This window comes from Rhipicephalus microplus, chromosome 1 (assembly GCF_043290135.1).
Source record: "Rhipicephalus microplus isolate Deutch F79 chromosome 1, USDA_Rmic, whole genome shotgun sequence".
NCBI lineage: Eukaryota > Metazoa > Arthropoda > Arachnida > Ixodida > Ixodidae > Rhipicephalus > Rhipicephalus microplus.
This window is the reverse complement of record NC_134700.1, coordinates 72,528,953-72,555,826: the sequence shown is the minus strand read 5'-3', so window position 1 is coordinate 72,555,826 and position 26,874 is coordinate 72,528,953. Positions and strand designations below refer to the sequence as shown.

Here is a 26,874-nt window from a genome sequence, read left to right as displayed (position 1 = left end):
GACCCAGAGGTGCAGCTTGCACTTCTGCGTCACGTCAGGCAGGCGGCGGCAGCCAGTGGAGCCCTGGACTTAGGGCCCCACCCATCAAACTCATGACCCCTATCGCACACCGTAGCAAATAAGGTTTTTTCCTTCCTTTCCTCCTTAGTAGGCCCATATGTGAAGTGACGAGACCGGCCCGTATTGGGCGAAGGGTTGGCTGCCGGGTTGCGACGATCTGGCATAGTCGCCAAACGTCTGAGGTCGACGGCGGCAGTAGCAGGCAACGTGTCCGGGAGTGAAGCAGGTGTAGCATATCGGTCGTTTATTGGGCGTCCTCCAAGGATTGGCGATTGTTGGTGCCACCCAAGGTGCAGTATAAGCAGCCGGGTGTGCGGGCCGGGAGCGCGTGGCGTAGGGCGGTTGCGGAAGCCTACGCACAGCGTCTACATATGTGAACGGCACTGCTACAGGCTGCATCTCTTGCGAAAAGGCGACAGGAGGAGCCACAGGCTGCGCTGCTTACATTAGGGGCGCGGCCACAGGCTGCACGGCTGGCGTATGGGCAACAGGAGGGCCTACCGGCTGCGCTACACGCAGCCGGTAGGCCCTCCGTAGGCAGCTGGCAGTGAACACAGCTAGATAGAGGTGGCTCGTGGTGCGCAAGGGGAACAGCTTGGGCAACCTCTTCCGAAATAGCAATGCGAAGCGGGGCAGGTAGACGGGTGGTGGTCGCGTGAGTGAAGTGCTGTGTTGCGGGCTGGCTGGTCCCGGCGAAGCAGAAGAAGAAGAAGACGGCCGACGGAGACGTACGCAGCCGGCGGGGACACCAACCAGCCCGAACACACGGGTTGACGCGTAGCGCCGAAAGAAAGCACAACAACCGCACTCCACGGTTACCTAGCACCAGAGTCCTTCAATGCTTTACTGGTCACGAAACTTCGGCGCTAGTTTTATATAGGGTCCGCGGGTGCCACTACTGGCGCCACCGTCGCACTGAGGAGATCCAGCCGCCGCGCGTGCAGCATATTTGCCAGCTTTTGGCATGAAAACGCTCGCTGCTTCTGGTCTCTGCGCGCTGGGTTTCTTTTTTTCTTTTCGTAGTTGTTAGCGATGAATCGCCCAATTATTGTGTATACCACCTGCCTCCAATGGGGTTTTATTTTTTCGAATAAATCGCCGCAGACCTCGGCCACGAACGGCAACTGCTTTCGCGTCTTTGGGCGCAAGCGCTGCGCCGTGTTTACCGATTTTAAAATATCTTTTGTTTTTTTTCCTTCAAGAAAACTTTGTAACCACAATACATACGGTAGCTCCATACCTGCGGACTGCTGCGGGCCTATCAATATTGCAACGAAAAAAAACTGAAAAGAAGCAGGTACGCATCCTTCAGAGTAGGCTTTTAATGAATCTGTTGAGTGCTCTGGAATGCGCTGAGCACGCAGATACCCCAGTAATATTCTCTTTTCGATGAGGTGGTACAGTAACATTTAAAAGCGCTGCATAAAGGGAAAGGATCAAAACACGAAATGTTGTATGTTGCACTGTGTCTTTCCGCGAACCCGCTTTTCAATCCTTGCAAAAAAGGAAGCGCAAACTTTTATCACATGCTACAAAAATAAATTTCAATATTATGAAGGGAGAAAAAGAGCGTGGTGCAGCGTACAAAAATTTATTGTTTGCGCTTTGATGTGTAGCAACGGAAGAAACAGAACATTGCCACGCAACAAAGACAAACGTAAACTTCTACTGAATGAAGTTTATTAAAGCGAACTCATGCTCTGCAAAAGACTAGAAGGAAACGCGAACGTCGAAGAAGCAGTCCGCAGCGTGGCCTGCACAGAAGACATCGATAAAGTGAGTCACGCGGCATTTGCTATGCATGAATTGCTCTCGGGACGTCATTAATTTTCGATCCATGAAAATAGGGTCGAGAATATTTTCGAGCAAACAAGAAATCAAGTTAGTGACAAGGTGACAACCTTTCCATATCAATAATATTGCCCGACGCGACGTACAAAAAAAAAGAGCAAACGGGCGCTTCATTTGAAACACCAGATAAAAAACCGGAAGCGACCACGCATGGTTACAAAACAAAAAACGAATCCTGAGCGATATTTCGTGGAAATATTAAAAGTGAAAGCACAAAGACACCAGAAAGGTTTTTTTGCATGCGAGCCTGACCACAAGGTTATAAATCAACTTCGTGCGGGTTGACATTTTTAGAAGGCTTTCTTCAAGTTTTTGTGCTTGCTCGCTTGCAGTCTCATTTTGGTCAATTTCGTCTGACACAAGGTCAGCTGTTGTTTCGTTGCCCGAAGTTGGCACTTCAGCAGTTTAACCTCGGCGAGAGGGCTGGTAAATTCATCTGTCTGGCACGCCGAGCCCGAAGTGCGCGTTGGCCCCTCGCCGACAAGATCTGTGGGCAGTGCAGGATCTGCAAAACACTTTCAAAAATCGTTTCAAATAGCACACTTTCAGCTCACACACTCCTTCGAAATTTCACCGATATAATCACTGCACGGGCAAGAAAGTTAAAACAACATTGGACGTAAACTCACCTTCATCACACGACGCGGCACCCGATGTGCCTGGTTTGGCGTGAACTTCTGTTTTACGGGCACATGAGGACGACTCACGACGTCGCTTCGCTGGGGACCTTCTTGTCAGGGTCCGTGACCGCTGCTTCGGCTTCGTCAAATACGCTGGCAAGCCGTCAAACTTCCTTGGAATGGCACAAGGCTTCAGAAGGGGCTTGTCGCGCGGAAGTGACACTTTTTCACCATTCACCACAAATTCATCTACGCGGACGATGTCACTGTCATCAAAATGCTTCTCGCACACACTCACATACTTAGAGTCGAAGCAAAAGTCACCCGTTTCTTGCCTTGGAAGTAAGCGCTTCCATTTCTCGCGCAGCACACTGTCGCTGGGTAAACAGAACAAGGAAACTTTTTCTGTTCTGCCCTTGTACCCGGAACGACATCCCGGGACACAACACGTGTTCGGCGTCGTCGCTGCACTAACTCCGCATCACAACAGCACGATATGCATGTTTCCCACACAAAGCAAACAACTCGCAGCGTCGTTCGAGCCAGCGCAACGCCGCCCGACCAGCCCGACGAATCCCCTCCGTGAGATGGTGGCGCCACCGCGCGGCAACCCAACGCATCATATGAAGCTCTCCCATTGAGTTACGGAGCAGTTTCGTGACCAGTAAAATTGAAGGACTCTGCTAGCACACACTGATTTTATTTACAGTCGCCTTGAAAATTCCGGGTGCCAGAGCGGCGCCCCCTGGCATCCTCACATGTCATTCCGAAACCGAAAACACAGAACACAACAATCATCCCCTTCTCGAAAAAAGCACACCTATACACTGTTTATATATATACATGCTCGATACCAACATATTTTACAAGGTATGTACATTAGAACACATGAACATTCAGAGCACGGCACACCGAACTCACACACTACAAGTCCTGAAAATGCACTGACAAACAAGAAAAAAAGTACACAACTGTTCGGAACAAGAGTTCTACATCACGTAGTCTTCAAACCGACGCGGCTTCTGCCGCTTCCGCTTAGGGCGGGCCCTTTTGGGTGTAGAATCAGGTGTCTCTGCACATTCAGTGGAAGATTGTGAAGGCTCTGAACGAGCGTTAAAATTTGGGGCCTCATTAGAGCTCGCAGCATGAGCTTCGGAAGAATTTTGCGGACCGAAGTCCGGGTCAACAGACTCAGCCGTATTTGAAGGTTCGAAGTGAACCGTATGACTTGGTGTACTTGAACCAGCGACACCGACTGGTAACTCCTCCCCCCTTGAAGAAGAAATGCCTGTACATGGAGGCCACATGTAATAATCTGATGCATAGATGAAAGGCGCGGACGGAACGTGATGGGGAAGACTTTTAGGTGTTGAAGGCGAATCCGTATAAAAAATAACAAGGCGCGAAGCATTCCAGATGTTACCATCACTTAAGCGAAAAGAAGTGGGGCTAACCTGGCCCAAGACTTTGTAAGGACCCCGATACTTGGGGCGCTTGCTGGCACACGAACCTTGACTAGATCGCCAGTGCAAATTGTGGACTGCTTTGCACCTCGACGGGTGTCGACATACTTTTTCATTGCTTGTTGACGAGAAAAAACCCTGGTACGAATTTGATCAGGAGAAGACACTGCTATATTACGAGGCAAAGAGACTATGTCGAGAGCTACTCGCGGTTGCCTACCGTGGAGAACTTGAGTAGGAGACACTCCAGTGGTGCCTTGTGGTGTGAACCTGTACGAAGCTAAACATTCAGTCAAGACTTGCTTGAGGGGACGGTGCTCTAATTGGGTGATCTGGATATGTTCCTTCAGAACGCGATTAAAGCGCTCGATTTGCCCATTTGATTGGGGATAGAAAACTGATGACCTCAAGTGCTGAATTCCTCGTTGTGAAAGAAAAGCCTCGAAATGTTGGGACTGAAACTGAGGACCATTGTCCGTAACTATGGCATCAGGAAAACCTTCACGGCTGAAGATTGAAGACAGAAACTCAATGATGACCTCAGAAGTAACAGTATGTGTGAAACAAAGCTCTGACCATTTGGAATAGTAGTCAATGAGAGAAACAATGTACCGGGCATTTTGCGGAACATTATGCAAAGGACCGATGATGTCCATGCCGAGTTTCTGCCATGGCCAATCAGGCCACTGGACTGGGTGCAACGGAGAAAATGCAGGTCTGGCAGACTTGTCAGCTGCCTGACATATATGGCAGTTGTTAACTGCATGCTCGACCTGCTTGTCTAAGGCTGGCCACCAGTACCTGTCTCGGAGATTCTGTTTGGTGCGGACAATGCCATCGTCCACTTAAGCTGAGCTTTGGATTGAAAAATACGCCCTTTTGTTTTTCAGTCTTAACGGATCGTGTTCTTAATGGCCTCCCTGAGTTCGCTCTGCCGTATCTTGATGATGTCGCTATCTTCTCAAACAACTGGGAAGAACATGTCGAGCATTTACGCGTCGTGCTGAAAACGTTCAAAGAAGCTGGTCTTACCGTGAAACCTACTAAATATCACCTAGGATGAGACGTGGTGTCTTACCTGGGACATGTTGTGGGGCGTGGCCGATGTAGACCTTCAGAAATTAAGGTAGCCGCCGTCGTGAACTATCCACGACCAACCATAAAATCTGAGATAAGGGCATTTTTGGGCCTAGCTGGATACTATCAGCATTACGTGCAAAACTACTTTAGCATCGCCAGTCCTCTGACGCACTTCGAAAGTCCGGGCCGGTTAAAGTAGTATGGGACTCAGAAAAGGAGAATGTGTTTAGCCAGCTGAAACAGGCCCTAAGCGAAAAGCCCGTTCTCATGGCACCCAATTTCTCTAAGAGATTTGTGATTCAATGTGACGCAAGTGATTGTGGCATGGGAGCTATATTGTGCAAGGAAGACAATGCTGGTAACGAAAGGCCAGTTTTGTATTTAAATCGAAAACTCAGCGGCAGGGAAGAGGCATACAGTACCTCTGAAAAGGAATGCGCTTGCCTCGTGTGGACCGTTCAGAAGCTAGCCTATTATGTCTCTGGTTCGAGGCATGTGGTCGAAACGGACTGCTGTCCTCTAACCTGGTTAAATAACATGTCGCCTAAAAGTGGCCGGTTACTGAGGTGGAGCGTGATACTCCAACAGCATAACTTTGACGTTCGCTACAAAAAAAGGAAAGCTAAACGCTAATGCAGACGCATTGCGCCGTGCATTTTAGTTAGTACCATCTCGACCTTTCAGTTTCTCGCTGGCGATTTGGGGCAAAACTTTGTCCTCATCGCGGCCTTAGCTGAGCGCTCTCATCCAGGGTGATCTCAAGGGGCCAACTTTATGTTGTATTCTATTTTGTTGCGTTGTTGTACGAGTAAAAATTTGAGTTCTCACTTTTAAGTCTTGTGTCCCACATGTGCCTTTTTATGTAGAGGGAACGAAATTCCGATAGACACGTAGCTAGGTATATGCTGTACTATACTTTGTCTGGTGTTCTGTCGGGTGACCGAGGGCACTTGCTTGCGTGTGTTTTCTGTTGTCGAACCGTTCCTGACAAGTTGGAGAACCATCGACAAGTGCTGAGACCAAAAATCATCAGAAGAGACGAGCGAAGCTGGCCGGCAATTTGTGGTGACAAGCCAGAGAAGCTGAGATACGTCCTCAAGAATGGGATGTGTTCACGGACCGGAGTCTGGAGCTGCATTCTCCCCATGGCCCTGGAGGCGAACCTGGAGGGGCATGGCGAACGAGCGCGCCCGACATCCGAGCCACGTGGAAGCAGCTCGTCGTTCCGGCGCATTGTCTGGCGCCGGGAATGCTGTTACGCCTGCGACTGACTCCACACCGAACGTTAATACCTCTGCAAAAGGCAATCTGTGTCAAGGCCAGCAACCGAGCCCGCCAGACGCCATCAACTCAACGACGTCATCAAGCAGCGGCGCCGGCCTGTCACGCAATGCAACACGAGCTCCCTCAGACCACGAGCCCGTTGAAGCAATCGATGCCTTCCAGTCTGGCGAGTCTTACGCAATGCGTGGGAACATCACTCGTTCGTGGCTGCAACCACGCGCAGCAATCGGCCCCTTCTAGTCTGGCGAGTCTTACACAATGCGTGGGAACATCTCTCGTTCTTGGTGCAACCACGCGCAGCCGTGGGCCCTATTGGAGGATTCCGACATCACGGCCAGCGGCGCTTCTGGTTGGACATTTGGTTACTCAAAGGATACACCCGGTGCCTATAAATAAGCCCTCCGGTGCGTCGGCAGCAGTAGACCTATGTGTCAGAGAAAGCATCTCGGCTTTTCGAGTCCCTAAGATGTCGGCCCCAGTGCCGAATTTGTAACGCCTCTATTTCTATGCTGTACATAAACCTTGCCTTAACTCACCGTCATCTCGTCCGCTCGTCTATCAGCTCTGCGCAGAAGCATTCGCGAGCTGAGTAACACACGCTACCAACGGCTGGTGACCGTGTCGGCGGAGTTCGGAGCAGTGGCGTCTTTGGGACCGTGTTGGCGTCTCGTCTTCGTAACAACGTACAGCCGTATGAAGAGCCGCTTTTTCTGGCCTGGCCTCTCCACCTCTGTGGCAAGGTATGTCTTCTTGCGCACTATGCCAACAACGCAAGCGATCAACTTCACCTCCTGCTGGTTTGTTGCAACCAATGCCATGTCTAGAAAAACCTTTTGATGTTGTTGGAATAGACATAGTCGGACCTCTTCCAGTAACAGCTGCAGGATATCGGTGGATCGTGACAGCCGTCGACCACCTCACGCAATACGCGAAGACTGCTCCTCTACGCTCCAGTTCAATGTCTGATGTGGCAACCTTCTTTCTCGGAGCCATTGTCTTGTGTCACGGTGCACCCCGTGTCCTCCTAAGCGATCGCGGCAAGACTTTCCTATCTACAGTAGTTGAATAAATGCTTAAAAATTGCGGCAGAATTCACAAGACCACATCAGCATACCATCCTCAGACGAATGGTATCACAGAGCCCAACCACCACACACTAATCGAAATGATATGCATGTATATTTGGCCAGCTCATGACAATTGGGACACAATTTTACCATTTGTGACATTCGCTCATAATACCGCCATCCAGTGCACTTGACTCAAACTTCGTTAAAATGTAATGGGATATAACGAAGTAATGGATATAACAAAGTAAATGAAATTCCCCTTTAAAGCTCCATTGAGAACCATGCATTTTAAACCTCATTGTAACGAAGTAAAATTGACAGGGAAATGGATATAACGAACTAAATTAGTCTATCAAATAGTCTATCAAAAAACAAGCCAAACGTAGTGTGTTAAGTATATAGTTTTCTGCAGAGTTTGACACTCGCTCGGCGGAGCGTTTTCAAAACTCCCGCGCCGACCTCACAACTACGCCACGGGCGGCCGAGAGATTCCTCCTCCTCAGAAGCCAGCGGAGAGGATTGAGGAAGCGTTCAGCGGGTCACATGACCGAGAAGCGGTGCCGCGGTGCAAAGCGATTTCCCTCTCACTTATAAGACCACACGATGGGGAAGCTTCAGAAGACTTGCATTTATTCACAAATCAGAGGACATCCGTCATTATTTGAAGTAATCGGTGATGCACATCTGCACACGTTCGCCTCGCAGCAAATCAATCAATTTCACAAGTAGTTTGCAGAACATAGTAGCGCGCGGCTAAGTCCATCGCCAACACTCTCGAAAGACGACGGCAATGACTGCGTCTCTGCTGCACTGGGAAAGGAGGACTCTCCGCGACAGCTAGTTTTTTTTTCTCCTCCCTCTCGACGCGCGGCCTCGAAATGAGAAGGGTCTCTACGTGCAGAGACGGAAAAGAAAGAAGCGTGGCACACGCGCGTCGCAGATCAACATTTGAGAGAGAGCAAACAATCCGCCCCAGTTTTTTTCTTTCCTTTTCTTTTCTTCCTTCTTTGCGCGCAGCAATGGGAGGTGCCGTGCGGGATTGGGCATGGTGCTGAGACCATTTCCGGAGCGCGTTATGTTCGAATTAACTGTGGCAAGTGCTTGCACGTTCAAATTACAGGGTGTTTTCGCCCATTGAAATACACATAGCTTTGACGGGACCACAGCACAGAGCTCGAATTACCGGAAGTTCGAATTAAGCGTGTTTGAATTAATGAGATTCGACTGTGTTTATTTTCTGTCCCACTTGTGGTCGCGTTGCGGTACATCGGGCTGCGAGGCGGTTTCCTTCTTTGCATGCTTATAGGAGCGCGCCCATGTGAGCATACATTGCCAGAAACTGTTATAATCGATATAATGAAATAATGGATATAACGAAATAATTGTGGCTCCCCTTCAATTTCGTTTTAACGAGGTTTGAGTGTACCGTGTACCCACACTTCTACCTTGTTTATGGTCTTTTTGCCAACATTCACGATTGACGCTTCTTCTGCACACCGACCGTCACTTCCACTACACCCGACCAGCTTGTTTCAAGACTTCAACTGTCGGCAACTTGCTCGGCTTAGTACTAAAGCCAGTCAATAAGATCGCAAGCAGCGGTAGGACATCTCTCATCATGACGTCTCTTTTTGTCCTGGCGACGAAGTCCTTCTTTGGATGCCTCCTCGTGTTCCAGGATTGTGTGAAAAGTTTTAGTCGCAATTCCTTGGTCCCTACATAATTAACAAATAAACATCTCCTGTGAACTATTGTATCACTCCTGTTGACGTTCCTCCCGATCGTCGCTACCGTGGTTTAGAGATAGTTCATGTTTCCTGTCTAAAGCCTCTTGTGCGACGTCTCTTACAAGTGGAAGTCGCAGCCAAGTTGGCCACTTTGACACGCGGGGAAATTAGTGTGAGCACTATTCATACTATTAGCACTATTCGTATTAATCACCTTCTGATCTGTAAGTACTCATCATCACCGCTTGGGTCTAGGCAGAGGGGCTTTGGCTCAAGTGTGAAGAAGAGTTTTGGAGGCTTGAACGTTGTTTCTCAATACATATAATAATAAAAAAATGGGCATAATTGTCGTCACCTAACCTGCACAATATTTTTGATATTAAAATGAGGCCTCTGCAAATAACATTTCTTTTTGCATCAAAAGAAGCAGAAACAACTTGGGTTTTAGCAGGATTTGACTTTCTGTAGAATGCAAATGATAGCATGTAAACTATGTTATGTTTTAAAATTTGCTATGCTTAGAGCGTATAGGCCCGTATAACAAGATTTTAAATTAAAACAAATCGATGTAGGGATAATACCTTCATTAAACCTTGAAGTGGTGCTTTGCGGCAGTGCAGATTTCTCCTGGATATATGTTTTCACGGCTTAGTGCCCCTCCACCATTACTGGGTGTTACATGCGGACTAATATCCACCTATTTGTTTGTTTCGAATTATTCAGTGATCTCACTGGGGACTGCTGTTTCGGAGCAATTTTTGGAGCAGTCAAATTTTAGTTTTAGAGCACTTTGGAGCAGTAAAATATAGTTTTGGAGCACTTTGGAGCTGGCAATCTTGCTAATAGAAGCATTTAGCAGCAGTAAAATTTCAGTTTTAGAGCAGGTAATCTTACTATTAGGAGCACTTTGGCATAGGTATATATTCATAATGGAGCACTTTGGAGAAGAAAGTACCTCAAACACTTTAATAATAAATGGACGCTGACCTAGAACAAAGAATCTTTTGAGATTGAAAAAGGATTCGAGAACTTTTACGTCGTTCTTTTCACCATCTCAGGTTTATTAATTGGGGAGAAAATATCGGTAATACATTTATTCATAAATTATTTTTTAATTTCACGCTCAAACTATACTTTAGCGACATTGGTTCAAAGTGATTTCCTGAGACTTAGTATGTTAAGCCTACAGCCATCTCAGAAGTCAGTTTACTTTGTTTTTAGTACTAAATAGCTATGTAGGACCTAGTAAAGAAACGTCAAAATTTATAAAGTCACGGCAATTGATGTATTATTTCAACTATGTAAAGCCACCCGAATTTTCTTCTTGCACACGTTTTTGCTTACCGAGAGAGTTCTCGAGGGAAGCGTGGTGATTCTAAAATTATGAAAGCATAATTTACTAATGTCAAATCTCATTATTTCGAACACGCTTATTTCGAACTTCTGGTTAATTAGAATTGATGTTGTGGTCCCGTCAAAGCTATGTGTATTCCGATGGACAAAACACCTTGCAATTCGAATGCGCAAGCATTTGCGATGGTTAATTAAAACATACTGCGCTCCAAAAATGCTCTCAGCACCACGCCCAATCCCACGGCAGCACCTCCGACACCTCAACGCTGCGTGCGAAGAAGGAAATGAAGAAAGAAAAAGACTGGGGTGGAATGTTTGCTCTTTCTCTAATGCATACCTGCTAACCTGGCAAACAGAGAAATTCGTAAAACCCCCGAGCAGGGAGGGGGAAGGCGGGGGGCTACAGACTTTTTAAAAAAACTTGTAGCTGTGATAGTTTTGCATTTAGTGACAAGCGTAATCACGTTTTGTCGCCATAGGTCAAATTGGCACGCTGAATTATTTTCTCCCATTTTTGGCACACAAAAAAAACAAAAACGAAAAAACATCGCGAAAAACAAAGGGGGGAAGGGGGGGCAAACGCTCACATCGGTGCTCCGGTCTCATAATGGCTTGGAGTGGCCCAACACACGAGGGTAGGGTTTTCCACTAGAGTGACAGTCTAAAAGGGGGAGTGCAAATGCTCCCGGCCAAAATTTCGTGTCATCAAATCAACTAGCAAAATATATTTCCGTCAAAACAACTCACGTATGTCTTCCTAAGACACACCTCAATGAACGGGACGGCGCAGATGACTGCCGCGAAAGCAGGGGTCAAAGCTTTGGCTTTGCCTGCAACTAGATTCTTCGGAGAGGAACGGCGAAACGCTTCTAGCCTTTTTTTACGTCTTTGCCGCCTTTGAACATACCACTGCATCAGCCACATGCTCTCGGAGCTCGTAGATCGCTATCCCATGGCTGCGACCGTGGTTTTGTACGCGGTGGTTTGTAAAAAACGGTGGTTTTGTTTTCAATCCACGTGCCTTCAAAACCGAGTCATTTTATGATATCTATGGTCGCAACTGCCGTGGTTTTCTCCACAGAGTTTGCAGAGAGCAATGTTGCTTTGACTGGTCGAACGTTGGCCGCGCGCGAGTTTTGTCAGTAACGTTGTTGCATACATGATCGTGTCGAACGACCTCGGTTTCGTCCACAGCAGTTGCGGTTTCGTCCACAGCACACGCACTGTACAAGACAGTGCGTGTGCTGGTGATTCGAGCACACTTCTCTCAATCGACCTTCGTTCGACAATTTCGGTACTAAAGCTCATAGTACGCGCCACGATTAGAAAAAGTGTTCGGAAAATTAGAATTGTGGCCCAATGGACACATGAATTTGGATGGGGAATTTCACGAATTCATATCTGACGCTGTTTTGCATCACTGAGACTCTACTGTAAGTTTCGAAGAACGCCTCTCAAAATCATTTATCATGCGGTGGAGAGAGAGGGAAAAAGAAAGCTATTGGGGAGTGGTGGTGGTGGTGGTAGTGGTTAGAACAGGAAAGAGAAAAAAAGGCGCCCAATTTCTGCAACCCGGTAGGGAGCAGGATAGCCAAAAGTAGCAGAATAGCCAACAACCAAAAATCCCGCCAGCTCCACAAAAATGTAGCACGATTCGGCTATTTATAGCCCAACCTGGCAACCCTGTCTGCGAGCCGGTGCCACGCCTCCCCCTTTCCATTCCTGACACGTAGAGACCTTTCACCACCGCGCGCGAAGAAAGCAAAAAAAAAAAAAAAAAAAAAGCTGCCGTAGAGTGTTGGTTACCTCTCGAAGACCGATCTGCTTCTCTCCTCATGGAAACGCTCCTCTTTTCTCGTCACGTGCTGACCATGCTGTGGCTGCGGCGCAGAGGGTAGCAGCGGAGCGGAGACGCATTCGTTGTCGTCGTCTTATAGGGTCACTCACCAGGCCCCTTATCAAACTTTAGTTAAACCGTGGAAGTTGTTGGGTGTCTAATGAGGAACATTTTGCCACAAAAATTTTTTTGAATCACTTCAATACGAGCTGAGAAAACTGTTTTTTTTTAAGCGGTACGAAACGAGGATGAGAGGAGGCGAGCTCGAAACCCTTGCCGCTCCTTCACGTAGCCTTCGCAAACCAAATCTCTTCCCTAACCTCACCGGCATTCAACCAAGGGGTCACGTGCGCATGACGTGCTTGAACAAGCCCAATTTCTATGCACGCGAGCAAAGTTTTTTTTTTTTTTTTTTTTGACCATCGTTGTTTTGAGGTCTACTGCCTGTTTCTGCAGGATTGTTTGGAAACGCTGGTTTAGACGCGGTAGAATAGATGAGCACAATGAGCACGTGAACGCGTAGGAGCGTTCCACGGCTTCCGTCTGCTCGATGTACTAATCGCAGGGACATGAATGCATGCGAAACGCCGACATACGCTGTGGGGTCTCGGCGAGGCGAACGCGCGCATCGCCACGCCACGCTCTTGGAGTGAACGGACACAGTGGACACGGTCGGTACAAAGCACACAACATATATAGATTTATTAACTAATTTAGACGACGATATCTTCCGCCGAATGATACACCAATTTCAACTAACACGCTACCATACAAACAACATAACCCAGTGACACACTAAACACACAATCACATGATAAACACACACTAACACACCCAACACACTAGCACATACCCAAGGCGGCGTCGCCAACGCCTGACTTTCCACGTGGGACCCCGGCGCGAAGCCCGCGGTGCCGAGCACCGGGGACCCGCGCTACAGACAGCCGTTCGCGGCAGCCGCCACGCGCAGAAGAGGCTCGCTCAACGCTCGCCCACCACCAAGGCCCGCCTTCCGCCAGGGGCCACCACCGGCGCTGCCACTCTACCAACAGTGGTACTCAGAGCGAACACAACGCCATCTATCGCCCGGTGGTGGTCACCACCGAAATAACGCCCTGGGGCGAGACACGTGCGCCACGCGGCGCAGACAACTTTACAGGGGGGGTGTCAGCACCCCCACATTCCCCCAACCTTAAATCAAACCATATCCCGAAATCAGAAATTAGCTACACAAGCTTTAACAAAAAAATGATATCGCACGACCATAATGTCCTTGCACCACGACACCGCCGCTGGTCGACACTGCTGCACTGTCCGGCTAGACTTCACCTCAGTACCGGCCCCGCAACAGCAACGTTGCCGTCGGCGCGACGATCCGTCGCTAGCGCCGACACGTCTTCCAGTTGCGACCAGCACTCACGAGGGCGCCGGACTGCAGGCAGTTGCGCAGGTCCCAGGCATCTTCATCGCCCGAACTCACGACCGCATTCCTGGCCAGCGACGCTGACGATGCGCAGGACAGCCGGCCGTGGATGACATCCCTCCCGCTGAATACATCAACAAAAAACAAAACTCGAAAGAAACAAAGGAGCACGGCCCAGGGGAGGGAGCTTCAGGCTTTTCGGCCACGTGGTACGGTGGTTAGTACTGCTAGCTAATACATCGGTGGCGGCCGAGACGCCCATCAAAATAAAAACAAAAATCACTTTTCCTAACTCGTGCTCACAAGAAAAAAAAAAGTGAGGGAAGCAGAGCGCAACACCTCAACGCTACGATCCACCTAGTTGTGCCACGTGCGACAGGCGGCTGCGCAGAGCCTTAGGCCTAATGAGTCGCTCGGCAACAACCGGCATCCACCCAGCACCCAGCCTAGGCGCAGGAGAGGCAGCCGCGAGGAGACGTCCACTCTGTGAGGTGGCCCTATCGCTCGCCGCACACAGCAGCTTACCGAGCGATCGGCGTCCACCGCCCCGGGCTGTGTCACGACGCCCCGGCGTCGAGCCGCAATACAAGTCAGCAACGACGCCCGGCTCCCTGAGCCCAAAGATATAGAAGAAGCTATTTACAGAAAATCGGACCACCCACGAGGCTTCCGTACTCACTCGCTTCGGGCCTGGCCTACAAACCACGTGCTCTAGGCCTTGCTCACCCCAGGATGCGGACCGCATGGCTCTCGTCCTAATTCAACAACGTTTTTGAAAACTAACAACAAAAAGATAAGAACACTTGCGAGCAAAAAAAAAAATAGAAAGTCAACCTGCCGACAAATTGAAACACGTTACAAAACCAATCCCCTCGCTTCTCAACAAAGCACACCACCGACGCTAGCAAAGAAGTCCCCCCTAGGCCTACTCTACTCCGGCTCTAACAAAATCCCTGTACCGAACCGCAAAAACTGTCGTCCGATACTCCAAGAGCTCCACGTTGGGCAGCCAGTGTGGGGTCTCGGCGAGGCGAACGCGCGCACCGCCACGCCACGCTCTTGGAGTGACGAACACAGTGAACACGGTCGGAACAAAGCACTCCACATACATACATTTATTAACTAATTTAGACGACGATATCGTCCGCCGAATGATACATAAATTTCAACTAACACGCTACCATACAAACAACATAACCCAGTGACACACTAAACACACAATCACATGATAAACACACACTAACACACCCAACACACTAGCACATACCCAAGGCGGCGTCGCCAACGCCTGACTTTCCACGTGGGACCCCGGCGCGAAGCCCGCGGTGCCGAGCACCGGGGACCCGCGCTACAGACAGCCGTTCGCGGCAGCCGCCACGCGCAGAAGAGGCTCGCTCAACGCTCGCCCACCACCAAGGCCCGCCTTCCGCCAGGGGCCACCACCGGCGCTGCCACTCTACCAACAGTGGTACTCAGAGCGAACACAACGCCATCTATCGCCCGGTGGTGGTCACCACCGAAATAACGCCCTGGGGCGAGACACGTGCGCCACGCGGCGCAGACAACTTTACAGGGGGGGTGTCAGCACCCCCACAACGCGCACATCATGCCTTCATTCCCTGGGCCTACTCCCACAAAAGTAAGGGGGAGCAGCGTTCATTTTGAAATTTGACCCATTTCCGCGGCGCGTAGCGTTGCAAATTTTGGCAGACGTAAACGTGAACGTCTTATCTACGCATTGCGCTTGTCAGCTCAAAATTGTCAAACCTGGTGAGTGGCCCTTCAACACCTAGTATACAGTTGTTATAGGCCTGTTCGCAGGAAGGTAAAGGATCCTCTCATGAGACTCGACCGCTGTCTCCGCTAATTAAAACATTATTTATAGTTATTTAAATACTGCCACAGTTACAGTGTCTAGCGATTTTATGATTTCTGACGTCGTACCGGGAGCCGCAATAAAATTGCCCTGCGAGCTGCATGCGGTCAGCGGGCCACAGGTTGCGAAACCCTGAGATGGGTGGTTTTGCGCAGTTTAGCACTATTTTCGTCGATTTTATTAGGTTGGCGCAGCAAATCTAGTTTGGTGCAGCTGGCACAGAAGTGGGATCCCTGATTTTTCGAAATTTTCTGTAATTTAAATTCGATTCGAAGCAAACTCAAATACTGCATAATTCATTAGAATATTCAAGCATTGGAATATTTGCAAAAGGCAACAAAAAACGTTCAAAGCACGTTCAACATGTTTCACCTTTCAAGTAGCCGTAGCCAAGCCCGGCCGCTGCGTAGAAGCCAGTATATGCTCGAAAACACAACGATAGGGCTGCTCTGCGCTAGTACTGTATGCTCATTCTTGTGTTGTGCAACATTTGTAAAACCAGTGACCAGTACTGCAATGACATCACACGACAGCGCAGCTCTGGCCGACTGGGCTCCACCTACCCCATCTCCTGCATCTCGCTGAGTGGTGCCTCGTCCTCAGACTCCTGCGACCATGTCCATCTTTCTTATCTCTTCTTTACTTCCGTCGTTCGCTGTCCCTGCGCCTTGCTCTATCTTTCCTCTCTCTATGTATACCTTTAATCCTATCCTTATAATCCCTCCTTACCCCTATCCCTGGTGAGCTACATTTTAGGTGTTGCACTCTGATTCAGACAGTTATGGGGCTCACTTTTCTCTTCTTTTCCCTTTAAAAATTACGTAAGAATCACATAAGGCAAGTAATGATGCAGTTCTTTATGGAAGATAGAAGTGGGGCGCAGTACGTAAAAGGGACTGGAGGAGAGAAGAAAAACACAAGTGCACTCTCCTCCAGTCCGTATTACTTACTGCACCACACTTCTATCTTGCATAATGCTCCACTACTAACTACAGTCGAACCCCACTACAACGAACGCGGGGTTTCCACTACAACGAAAAATTCACGGTTCCCCGTCAGCAGTCCATAGGAGTCGATACATAAATATTGTCGCCATAATGAACGCTTTTTCTTCTGCTGTCCCACTTCAACGAAATTTCACGATTTCAAATTCCAGGCTCAGATATTGATTCCTATACTGCAAACACAATCTTTAACACTTTAACACAATCTTAACACAGAACCTGAAAATATGTCGATGAAGTCTAAAAAACGCGCTGGCACCACCATAAATCGCCGCTGTTCAGCAAGCATGGGCTCCGTCGTTGCTCGATGGTGATGGCAATGAGACTGCCCTGCTAGCCCTGCTTTTGCCACTGGCTTGCTTTTGAGTCGCAGATGATCCGAAGCTGAAGCTCAGTTCATAGTTTTTTTAATGCAGCTGTGCGGAACGATGCCTTTTTCAATGCCAATGCGTATCATTTCGTTCGCACTTAGTCATTTTGGTAACCCATCAGAGCCGCTGTTCGTCTGCATTAGCAAGATCAGCCAGCCCCGAGTGGTGGATGATAAGAATGGCATAGAATTAGGCAGAAGTCACTGCTCTACGATACCCTGAGTTAACCGTGAGTTAACAAATTAACAGTATTTCATCAGAACTACCCGGTTTTTGGCCCATCCCCCAGCGTGGGTATGCGCCACTGTTTTCAGGCACTTCCTTCCATCTCGGCATTGTCCGATACACTTTGACGGGGGACAGCTGCTGGTGTTAACATGTTAAAGGAATGGTTTCGTTCGTTCACGAAAGCGGTTGTAGGTGGTGTTTCAGCGCGCTTTTCACCATAGCCTCGCTATGCATGAGTGAGAATCGTGGCGTGACACTGCTGGGAAAGAACAAAAAGCAGCGGAAATTTTTTTAAATTTTGAGTCAAGTCAAGTCAAGTCAAGTCAAGTTTATTTCCAACAACATCAAGTCGGAGGTCCTTAGGCGAAAAGATGTCGGAGACATCTTGAGAGAGCCCAAGAACCCGTTCCAGAGCAGCAGGCATTTTACAAAAATATCGCGTAATTCACTGTACATGCATAAGCCAAAATGAGAGCTTAGTACTTTTTCCTTTTAGTGAACAAAATACATACATAATTTCACGTAGGTCGCATAAATCTTGTAGGCACATGCGCAAAACAACAATTCTTATACAAAAAGGAAAGAAAACATGTAAAAAACATGATAACGAAAGATAGCTAGTGCTGTTTGAGCAATTCCTATGCGTGTAACAACATACTTCGTACATGTTTCTTGAATATACGTTCAGGCAGTTCGAAGTCGATACTGGTTAAGAATTTGTTCAATATTGTTGGTATCTGGTGGTGTAGAAGGCATTCTCCGTAACGTGTGCGAGAAAAGGGAACTGGTCTTAGTTGATTTCGGAGAGCGTATCGACAGGAGCTGTCAATTGAATGCTGATGAAGTTTGTTTTTCTGAATATAAAGTATTAGTTTATATGTGTAAAGGTCACTTGCTCTAATAAGATCATGATTTATAAAGAGCTGATGAGTACGTAGTTCGCTAGGAAGCCCATAAAATTTTTCAAATATTCTAAGAACCTTTTTCTGTAACGTCTCTAGTTTGTTGAGGTTCTGAGCAGACGTTTTTGCCCATACTAGTGCGCAGTAAGATAACCGAGAATAGACGTTCCTTTGTATTGCTAGCTAACGTCAGCTACATATTTATGATTTCACAGCAATGAAATTTTCGCTTCAAGGAAATTTTTTCCGCGTTCCGTCAGTTTCAGTGTAGTGGGGATCGACTGTAGCCCAAATGGCTGTTTTGCTACAATGATGCAGTTGTTGAATGCATCAGATGCTACATAACAGGCGATACTGTCGCCTTTCGTGATCGTTTCAGAATAAGGGCCCCGCGCTTAACTCCAAATGAATGAGGCTGTTGTGGAAACTGTATTCTCTTTTTCTTGACCTTCCAGCAACAGTCAAGCTGCACGATGACGACAAATAATGCCGATATGACAGCAGGGACTGCAACAGTAATACAGTAAAACACCGCAGGGGCCGGCGGCATCTGCAGGGGCCGGCGGCATAACTATGCACTAAATGCACTATGAATTAACCACCAGCTACAACTTCGCATCTTCCTGCATGTGCCACCGCCGCCAACAAAAGAAGAAACTCAGTTTCCGAGAAAATATTGCCTAAAGTGCCACTTCTTAGCGAACTTCGGCGACTTTGGGAGTATCGATCTTGCTGCCTACGACATTTAGCTCTCCTGGCCGTTTCGATGATGGGATCTATACCAAAATTTTTATGGCATAACATGACTGCATGAAGAGTCTGATGATTGATTGATTGATATGTGGGGTTTAACATCCCAAAACCACCATATGATTATGAGAGACGTCGTAGTGGAGGGCTCCGGAAATTTCGACCACTTGGGGTTCTTTAACGTGCACCCAAATCTGAGCACACGGGCCTACAATATTGCATGAAGAGGTTAAGTGACTAGTCATAACATGATAATCATGCCATGTATGTCATGAATGTCATGATTTACTTTGGTCTTGTTGCTCTTGTGATGGTTTCATTCACATGACATGCTGCAAAACTGGTACGGTATGACAATACTACATGGCGAACTTAAGTGGCAAGCCCTAACGTGGAAATCATGACATGCATGTAACTCACGACTACAGGCCAAACACTCATGGTGTGCTCGCGGTCGTTTGGCTATCTTCACATATACCAAATTTCGTATTACGTGACGTGAATGGATGACGAATGTATACGACTGGTGAAAACACAATAATCATGACATGCATTTCATGTAAGAACATGACCACATGCCACGCTCATGATGCGCTCGAAGCAGTTTCGCTAGCTTCACATGTACCAATTTTGGTATTATGTGATGTGAATGAATGACGAAGGCATATGACTGATGGGAACATGATAATCACGACATGTGTCATGTAAGATCATGACTATATACCACCCTCATGATGCGCTCGCAACCTTTCGTCAGCTTCACAAGTACAAATTCGGTGCTACGTGACTTGAATAAATGAATAAGGTATATGACTGGTGCAAACACGATAATGATGACAAGCGTGTCATGTAAGATCATGACTATATACCACGCTCATGATGCGCTCGCGGCCTTTCGGTAGCTTCGCATATATTATATTTAGTATTACGTGACGTGAATGAACAAGAAAGGTAAGTGACACATCCAAACATGATACAGGTAAACCTGAATATAACGAAATTGATAAATTCCCAGAAAAATTTGTTATAAAGAGAATTTCATTATATGCAGGTTCCGCACACAAAATGAAAATTAAACGCACAAACTGAACAAAAGGGGTATTGAAGGCAGAGCTAAGCCAAAACACTTATTTAGCAGAACAAAACTGCGTTATTAACTGTGTTATTAAAGCGCGATAGAAATTATGTAGACACTCTCACCAGTTTTTGCTGTCACCGCCATGTTCCCTACGTAGCAAGTCCAGATTGAGAATATACCCTTGCACATCGTAACTTTTAAGAGCGAGTAAAAGCGCGCAAGTGCTGCTGAAACAAAGATATAATGAGCCCCCCCCCCCCCCCTTCCCGCCACGTTCTAGAACTGCCAAGAAATGTTCAAACAGAAAGGAAACCACACGTCTTGAACAAGCATGGAAAAACGCGGGAGGAAAGGGGTCGCTCGAGTAGCAACGGTGAACACACTTCTCCGAGATGCCAAATTCACGCTCCGCTGAAAGGTTGCTTGTCGATTCGGCATGAAGGATCACTTTTTGCTTGAACGCGGCACTGTAGCTGCGTCGATACATTGGAGCCATTTCAATGCGGACGAAAGCGAAGCAACCGAGAGAGAGTGAGTACAGTTTAGTGTGAGCTTGCCAAGCCTGTGCTACGCAGAATGAACACGTACCGCTCACAATGCTCTCCGATGCAGATTGTGAGCAGATTCAATGCCCGTGCCAAAGTCCATGCCAAAGCCGAAGCTCTTCATTCGGCCTCCGACAATCGTGCATGCAAGAGGATCATACTGCAAGAGGATCTCTATAGACTGCATGCACCTCGTTTATCCACCGTACCGTCGGAGCACTTAGTACCGCACTTATAAATTTAGTAAAATATGTAAATTTTCATTGCTTTAGTATATTACGAACATAAAATAGCCGCATAGTATTAGTAAGAACCTTGATCTGTGGGTGGTACGCTGTCGTCGGGCGGTGGTTTGTCTGGCTGTATGCCAAGACCGCTCGAGTTAACTCGGCAGTAAATGTCGTTCCTCTGTTGGTGATAAGAACCTCTGGAGAGCCGTGACGTAGGACGATATTTTCGACGAAGAACTTAGCTACCTCGGATGCACTGCCTTTGCGAAGGGCTTTTGTCTCGGCGTAGCGGGTGAGGTAGTCGGTAGCTACCACGATCCACTTGTTTCCGAAAGCCGACGTCGGATATGGCCCCAGTAGGTCCATACCAATCTGCTAGAAAGGTCGGCAAGGTGGTTCAATTGGCTGCAGAAGTCCCGCTGCCCTTGTCGGCGGTGCCTTGCGTCGCTGACAGTCCCGGCATGTCCTCACATAACGAATGACGTCGGTGGTAAGACGTGCCTCGCGAGCGTGCGAGAAACACCGAGGTGCCCTGCCGTCGGATCGTCGTGCAGGGCCTGCAGGAGTTCTGGTCGCAGAGCTGAAGGCACCACAAGGAGGTACTTAGCTCGAAGCGGCGAAAAGTTTTTCTTTTGTAGAAGACTGTTTCGCAGGAAGAACGACGCAAGTGCGCGCTTGAATACCTTCGGAACTTCGGCGGTCCTGCCTTCGAGGTATTCTATTAGGGCCTTAAGTTCCAGGTCGGCCCGCTGTCGTTCAGCGAAGTCGTCGGTAGTTATCGTTCCCAAGAAGTAGTCATCATCCGGGTCGTCGGGTGGTGGTTGGTCGACAGGCGCACGAAAGAGACAGTCGGCGTCGGAGTGTTTCTTGCCGGACTTGTAAATGACAGTAATGTCATATTCTTGAAGTCTCAGGCTCCATCGTGCGAGGCGACCTGAAGGGTCCTTCAAGGTGGCTAGCCAACACAAGGGGTGGTGGTCGCTCACAACTTTGAAGGGCCTGTCGTAGAGGTAGGGGCGAAATTTCGACGTAGCCTAGATGATGGCGAGGCACTCCTTTTCTGTTGTGGAATAATTAGCTTCTGCTTTGGATAGCGATCGGCTGGCGTAACTAATAACCCTATTAAGTCTGTCAGCCCTCTGCACAAGAACGGCGCCAAGACTTACGCTGCTTGTGTCAGTGTGTATTTCTGTCTCGGCGAGTTCCTCGAAATGGGCAAGTAACGGAGGCGTCTGGAGGCGATGTTTACGCTCCTGAAAAGCGTGTTCCTGCGACGTTTCCCACTTGAACTCCACGTCGGCCTTGGTAAGGTTAGTGAGAGGATCGGCGATGCGGGCGAAGTTTTTCACGAACCGCCTATATTAGGCACACAGGCCCAGAAATCGGCGCCCCGCCTTCTTGTCAGTGGGCGGTGGGAAGTTGGCGATGGCGGCTGTTTTCCGTGGATCGGGACGAACTTCAGACTTGCTAATAACATGACCCAGAAAGAAGAGCTCCTCGTACGCAAATCTGCCCTTTTCTGGCTTCAGTGTGAGTTCGGACTTCTTGATGGCTTGACGTACAGCTTCAGGGCGCCGAAGATGCTTGTCATAACTCGAGGAAAACACGACGTCATCGTCCAAGTACACAAGGCAAGTCTGCCACTTCAATCCTGCCAGTACAGTATCCATAACGCGTTGAAAAGTTGCAGGGACTGAGCAAAGACCGAAGGGCATCACCTTGAACTCGAAGAGGCTGTCCGGTGTTATAAACGTCGTCTTCTCTCGGTCACTTTCGTCGACTTCGATTTACCAATAGCCAGTCTTGAGGTCCATTAACGAAAAGTATTCGGCGTTATGGAGCTGATCAAGTGCGTCGTCCATTCGTGGGAGAGGATACACGTCCTTTCTTGTGATTTTGTTCAGGCGGCGATAATCGACGCAGAAACGTAGGGTCCCACCTTTTTTCTTCACTAACACCACGGGGGATGCCCATGAACTCTTGGACAGCTGGATAATGTCATCCCGCAGCATTTCATCAACTTGTCTCTTCATGGCCTCATGTTCTCATGTCGAAACCCTGTACGAACTCTGACGGAGTGGTCTGGCATTTTCTTTGGTTATGATGCGATGTTTCGGGATTGGGGTCTGCCGAATTTTTGATGACGACAAAAAGCAATCTTCGTATTGCAGGAGAAGGGCCTTGAGCTGTTCTTGCTTATGGTTCGGAAGTCTGGGATTGACATCGAAAGCTATGGGAGGGGCTTGGTTCCTCTGAGCAGGTTCCGCAGAATCGGTGAAGGCGAAAGCACTGGTGGCTTCGACAATTTCTTCGATGTATGCGACCGTTGTTCCTTTGTTCACATGTTTGTACTCATTGCTGAAATTCGTGAGCATAACCGTTGCTTTGCCTCCCCGCAGCTCTGCAATTCCTCTTGCGATGCAAATATTTCGGGTGACCAACAGAAGCTGACTGCCTTCAACGACACCTTCTAAATCAGGTGATTTAGGAGCGCCGACTGAAATAATGACGCTTGAGCGAGGCGGAATGGCGACTTGTTCTTCGAGAACATTCAAGGCATGGTTTCCTGACGGCGTGTGCGGCAGTAGTGCTTCTTCTGTGGATAACGTTATCGACTTTGTTTTTAGGTTGATGACAGCACCATGGAGGCATAAGAAGTCCATGCCAAGCATGACATCTCTCGAGCAACGCTGTAGGACTACGAAGTCTGTAGGATAAATACGGCCTTTAATGGTGACTCTCATTGTGCAGATTCCTGCAGGCGTTACGAGATGACCTCCGGCTGTGCAGATTTCAGGGCCTTCCCAACATGTCCTAACTTTCTTTAACTTCGCGGCGAACAACCCACTGATGACGGAGTAGTCGGCTCCAGTATCGACGAGAGCGGTTACACTGTGGCCGTCGATAAGAACGTCGAGGGCTAGTTCGGCGTCTCGCATTACAGCTAGGGCGTGGCGTCGGGTCACGACTGCGTCGGCCTGTTCCGCTGCTTCCATGTTGTGTCATCAGGTCACCTTCGGTAAGTGAGGTTTCGCCGTCAGGGCTTCGCCTGGTTGGTGTTGTGTTCAGAAAGCTCCGTCGCGGCGTCGTCGTCATCGGAGGATCTTCGATAGTTCGTCGCACAGCAACCGCACCTCCATTGGTTGCTGCCCTTAGTTTCCCGGATACGGGCTAAGAGACCGGTCCCGCGTTGGGCCAGAGTACTGCCGGTGGTGCGGTGACATGCGGCGGCTGGGCGACGGCGAACCGGAAGGGCTTCGTGGTGTCCACCGAGTTCCTGTCAGGTAGTCAGCGATGTCACGTGGCCGTTCTCCTGACTGTGGACGCGGTACATTGACAGCGAAACCACGCAGTCCCATCTGTCGTTATTGGCAACAGCAGTATGCGTGTCCGGCCTTGCCGCAGTGGTAGCAGAGTGGGCGGTGGTCAGGGGTGCGCTAGACGTGAGTCTTCCTCGGCGCACTGCGCTGGGCCGCTGGCAAACGGTAGGACATCGGTGGGGGTGGTGGCAGCGGTGGCGTCTGGCGACGGAAGAGCGATGGGGCAGTGTTTTGGCGTGCGCGTGGAGGAGGGGCGTGGCGGCGGGCTGCAGCAGCATAGCTCATGGCTTGCAGCTGAGGCTCTTGAGACTGAGAAATGCCCAGCGATTGCTGGATCTCCTGGCGTACGACGTCTGCGACGGATCCCACGTGATGCTGCGCTGAAGGAAGTAATTTTCATAGCTCTTCTTGCACGATCGCTCGGATCGTCTCACGCAAGTCAGTGGTTCCAAGCGCTTGAATGCCGGCGTAGCTTGTAGATGAGAAGCTACGGTTATATTGCCGTGTGTGCATCTCGAGCGTTTTCTCTATCGTAGATGCTTTTGAAATGAATTCGGCGACCATCTTTGGCGGGTTTCTGATCAGCCCGGCGAAGAGTTCCTGCTTTACTCCTCGCATGAGCAGACGGACCTTCTTCTCCTCGGACATGTCGGAGTCAGCGTGGCGGGAAAGTTTAATTATATCTTCTGTGAATAGCGCCACGTTTTCGTTTGGCATCTGCATGCGGGTTTCGAGAAGAGCTGCGGCCTTCTCCTTGCGCACCACACTTGCGAAAGTAGTGAGGAACCCGGCGGGAAAGACATCCCACGTTGTAAGGCTTCGCTCTTGATTCTCGAACCAGGTCCGAGCAGCATCTTCTAAGGCGAAATACACATGCCGGAGCTTGTCATCGTCTGTCCAGTCATTGAAGGCGGTGACGCAGTCGAACCTTTCGATCCAGCTTTCCTGGTCTTCCAGTGGCAAACCGCGGAAAGTTGGCGGCTCTTTGGGTTGCCGGAGCAGGAGTGGTGCAGGCTGCACGGGGGCGGTCATGGATGCAGTAGTTGATGTCGGGATCCGGGTCTGCCTGGCTGCTTCAGGAAGGGGCCTGTACTCTGGTTGTAGTCCCCTCTGCCTGCGGCTTGTTCACTGTTCAGGGTTAGCGTCCGTGTCTTCTTTGCCGCTTGGACTGGGGTCGCGGCTTGAAGGGGGCGTCCAGAACATCAAAGAAGCAGCACCTCCACCAGATGTCACGGGGTCGTGGCATGGCCGAAGACAGGAGACTTTGCGTTGGAATTTAACTGTTTATTTGGGTAAACCTGTGCCCGGTAAATGGAAAGTCTGATTACAGTAGCAGTCTTGGACTGATAGCGGCGAACGGAGCGTCGGCCGTCGATCAACTACTGACAAGCGGCGAAGCGCGTCGGCATTTATACTCTTGCCGTTGAATGTTCTAGCGTTATCGCTGGCGGTGCCGTAGGTTCCAGAATAATCTGTACAGTTTGCAGAGTAGGCGTGATCTTATCAAAATGATCTACTACAGTCCGGAAGCTTCTTGAAAACTGCAGGCGCGGTTTGCGCTGAGAATCGGGTAGTGTTTTGGGACGATAACAAAACTTGGGAAATGGAACGTGGCAAATATGGGTTAACACAATAGAAAACCGTCCACAGCACGATGTGGCATCTGCAAGTTCAGTGGGGCAGTCAAATTTGGGGTGCGAAATGTTATCGCGATATGCGGTTAGTATGCACTAACCGGTAGACAAAGCCGAACGCTACGACTTAAGCGGTCCGCGAATGCATTAGTTTCTATGAGACTCGGTCGGGGATTCGTCGCAGCTACGTTTTAACCATTAGTATGCAGTGGGTACACACTAACGAGATTTGACTGTAAATAGCTGTACAGGCAGACAAGGTGCACACAGTTTTGGGCTACACAACTCGGTTTGAAGTAAAGTTGCAAGGCATCATTGTGCATGCGCTTCATTTTTATATTTGTCTTCCAAGTTTGCCCCGCTTCTGCACCAATGACTGGACATGAGCAGCTCATTCCATATTACAGTACCCTGTTAAATCAATCGAAGTCAGATACTGAATGAAAACCTGTCCAGAACCAAAAAAGTATTAAGCAGTTACTACAATAATCTTTAAAACAGAACGGCATAGAATGGCACAAATAAAAGCAATCGCTGACACTCACCCGACATTCGGGCAGGCCAACTTTCATGACACTGTCGTGCGTTGCCATGGCAAGAACAAGTGCGTGGGAGTCGGCAACACCTGGCAAAAAAAAGGAGTAGCATGATTCAGGTCTTCTGCTTACCACATGCTTCAAAACTAACCCCCATATTCAGAAATGCTTAACTTGGACTTGACTTGCCACCGACTTCAATGCAGCACAAACGCCTTTCGAATGCGCTGTCTTTAGGCGGTGCCAAGGCAGCACAAAGGCACAGACGCGTTTCGAATGTGGTGCATAGAAGGGCGTTTCAAGCCGAGTTCAAGTCAATGAGTGTTTGTGAATACGGGGGTAAGTCGTTCTGTGCTACCAATGATCTCAACTGCCGCCGTTTTGTCCACAGACTTTGCGGAAAGCAGTGTTGGTTTGACTGGTCAAGCGTTGGCCGAGCGCACACTTTCGGAGTTCTGTCAGTAACGTCATCGTCATACACGATGGTGTAGAATGACCACGGTTTCATCCACAGCGATTGTGGCAACGACAACCGCACGAACTGTAGAAGACAGTGCGTGTGCTGGCCGCACATGTACTTCTGAAGCTTCGAGCACGCTGCTCTCGATCATCTTTTTCGTTCGACAGTTTCG

At 48.9% G+C, this 26,874-nt stretch overlaps 1 protein-coding gene across 7 annotated transcripts in view; it reads right to left on the bottom strand.

Annotated features, from left to right (window-relative positions):
- Positions 1-26,874, bottom strand: part of LOC119178713 (ATPase WRNIP1-like) — a 208,895-nt gene that overhangs the window by 112,947 nt on the left and 69,074 nt on the right. For all 7 annotated transcript variants that reach the window (XM_075877220.1, XM_075877276.1, XM_075877363.1 and 4 more), the window contains one exon: positions 26,252-26,331. In XM_075877220.1, the coding sequence (XP_075733335.1) occupies positions 26,252-26,331 (80 nt within the window). The remainder of the gene's footprint in view (positions 1-26,251; positions 26,332-26,874) is intronic.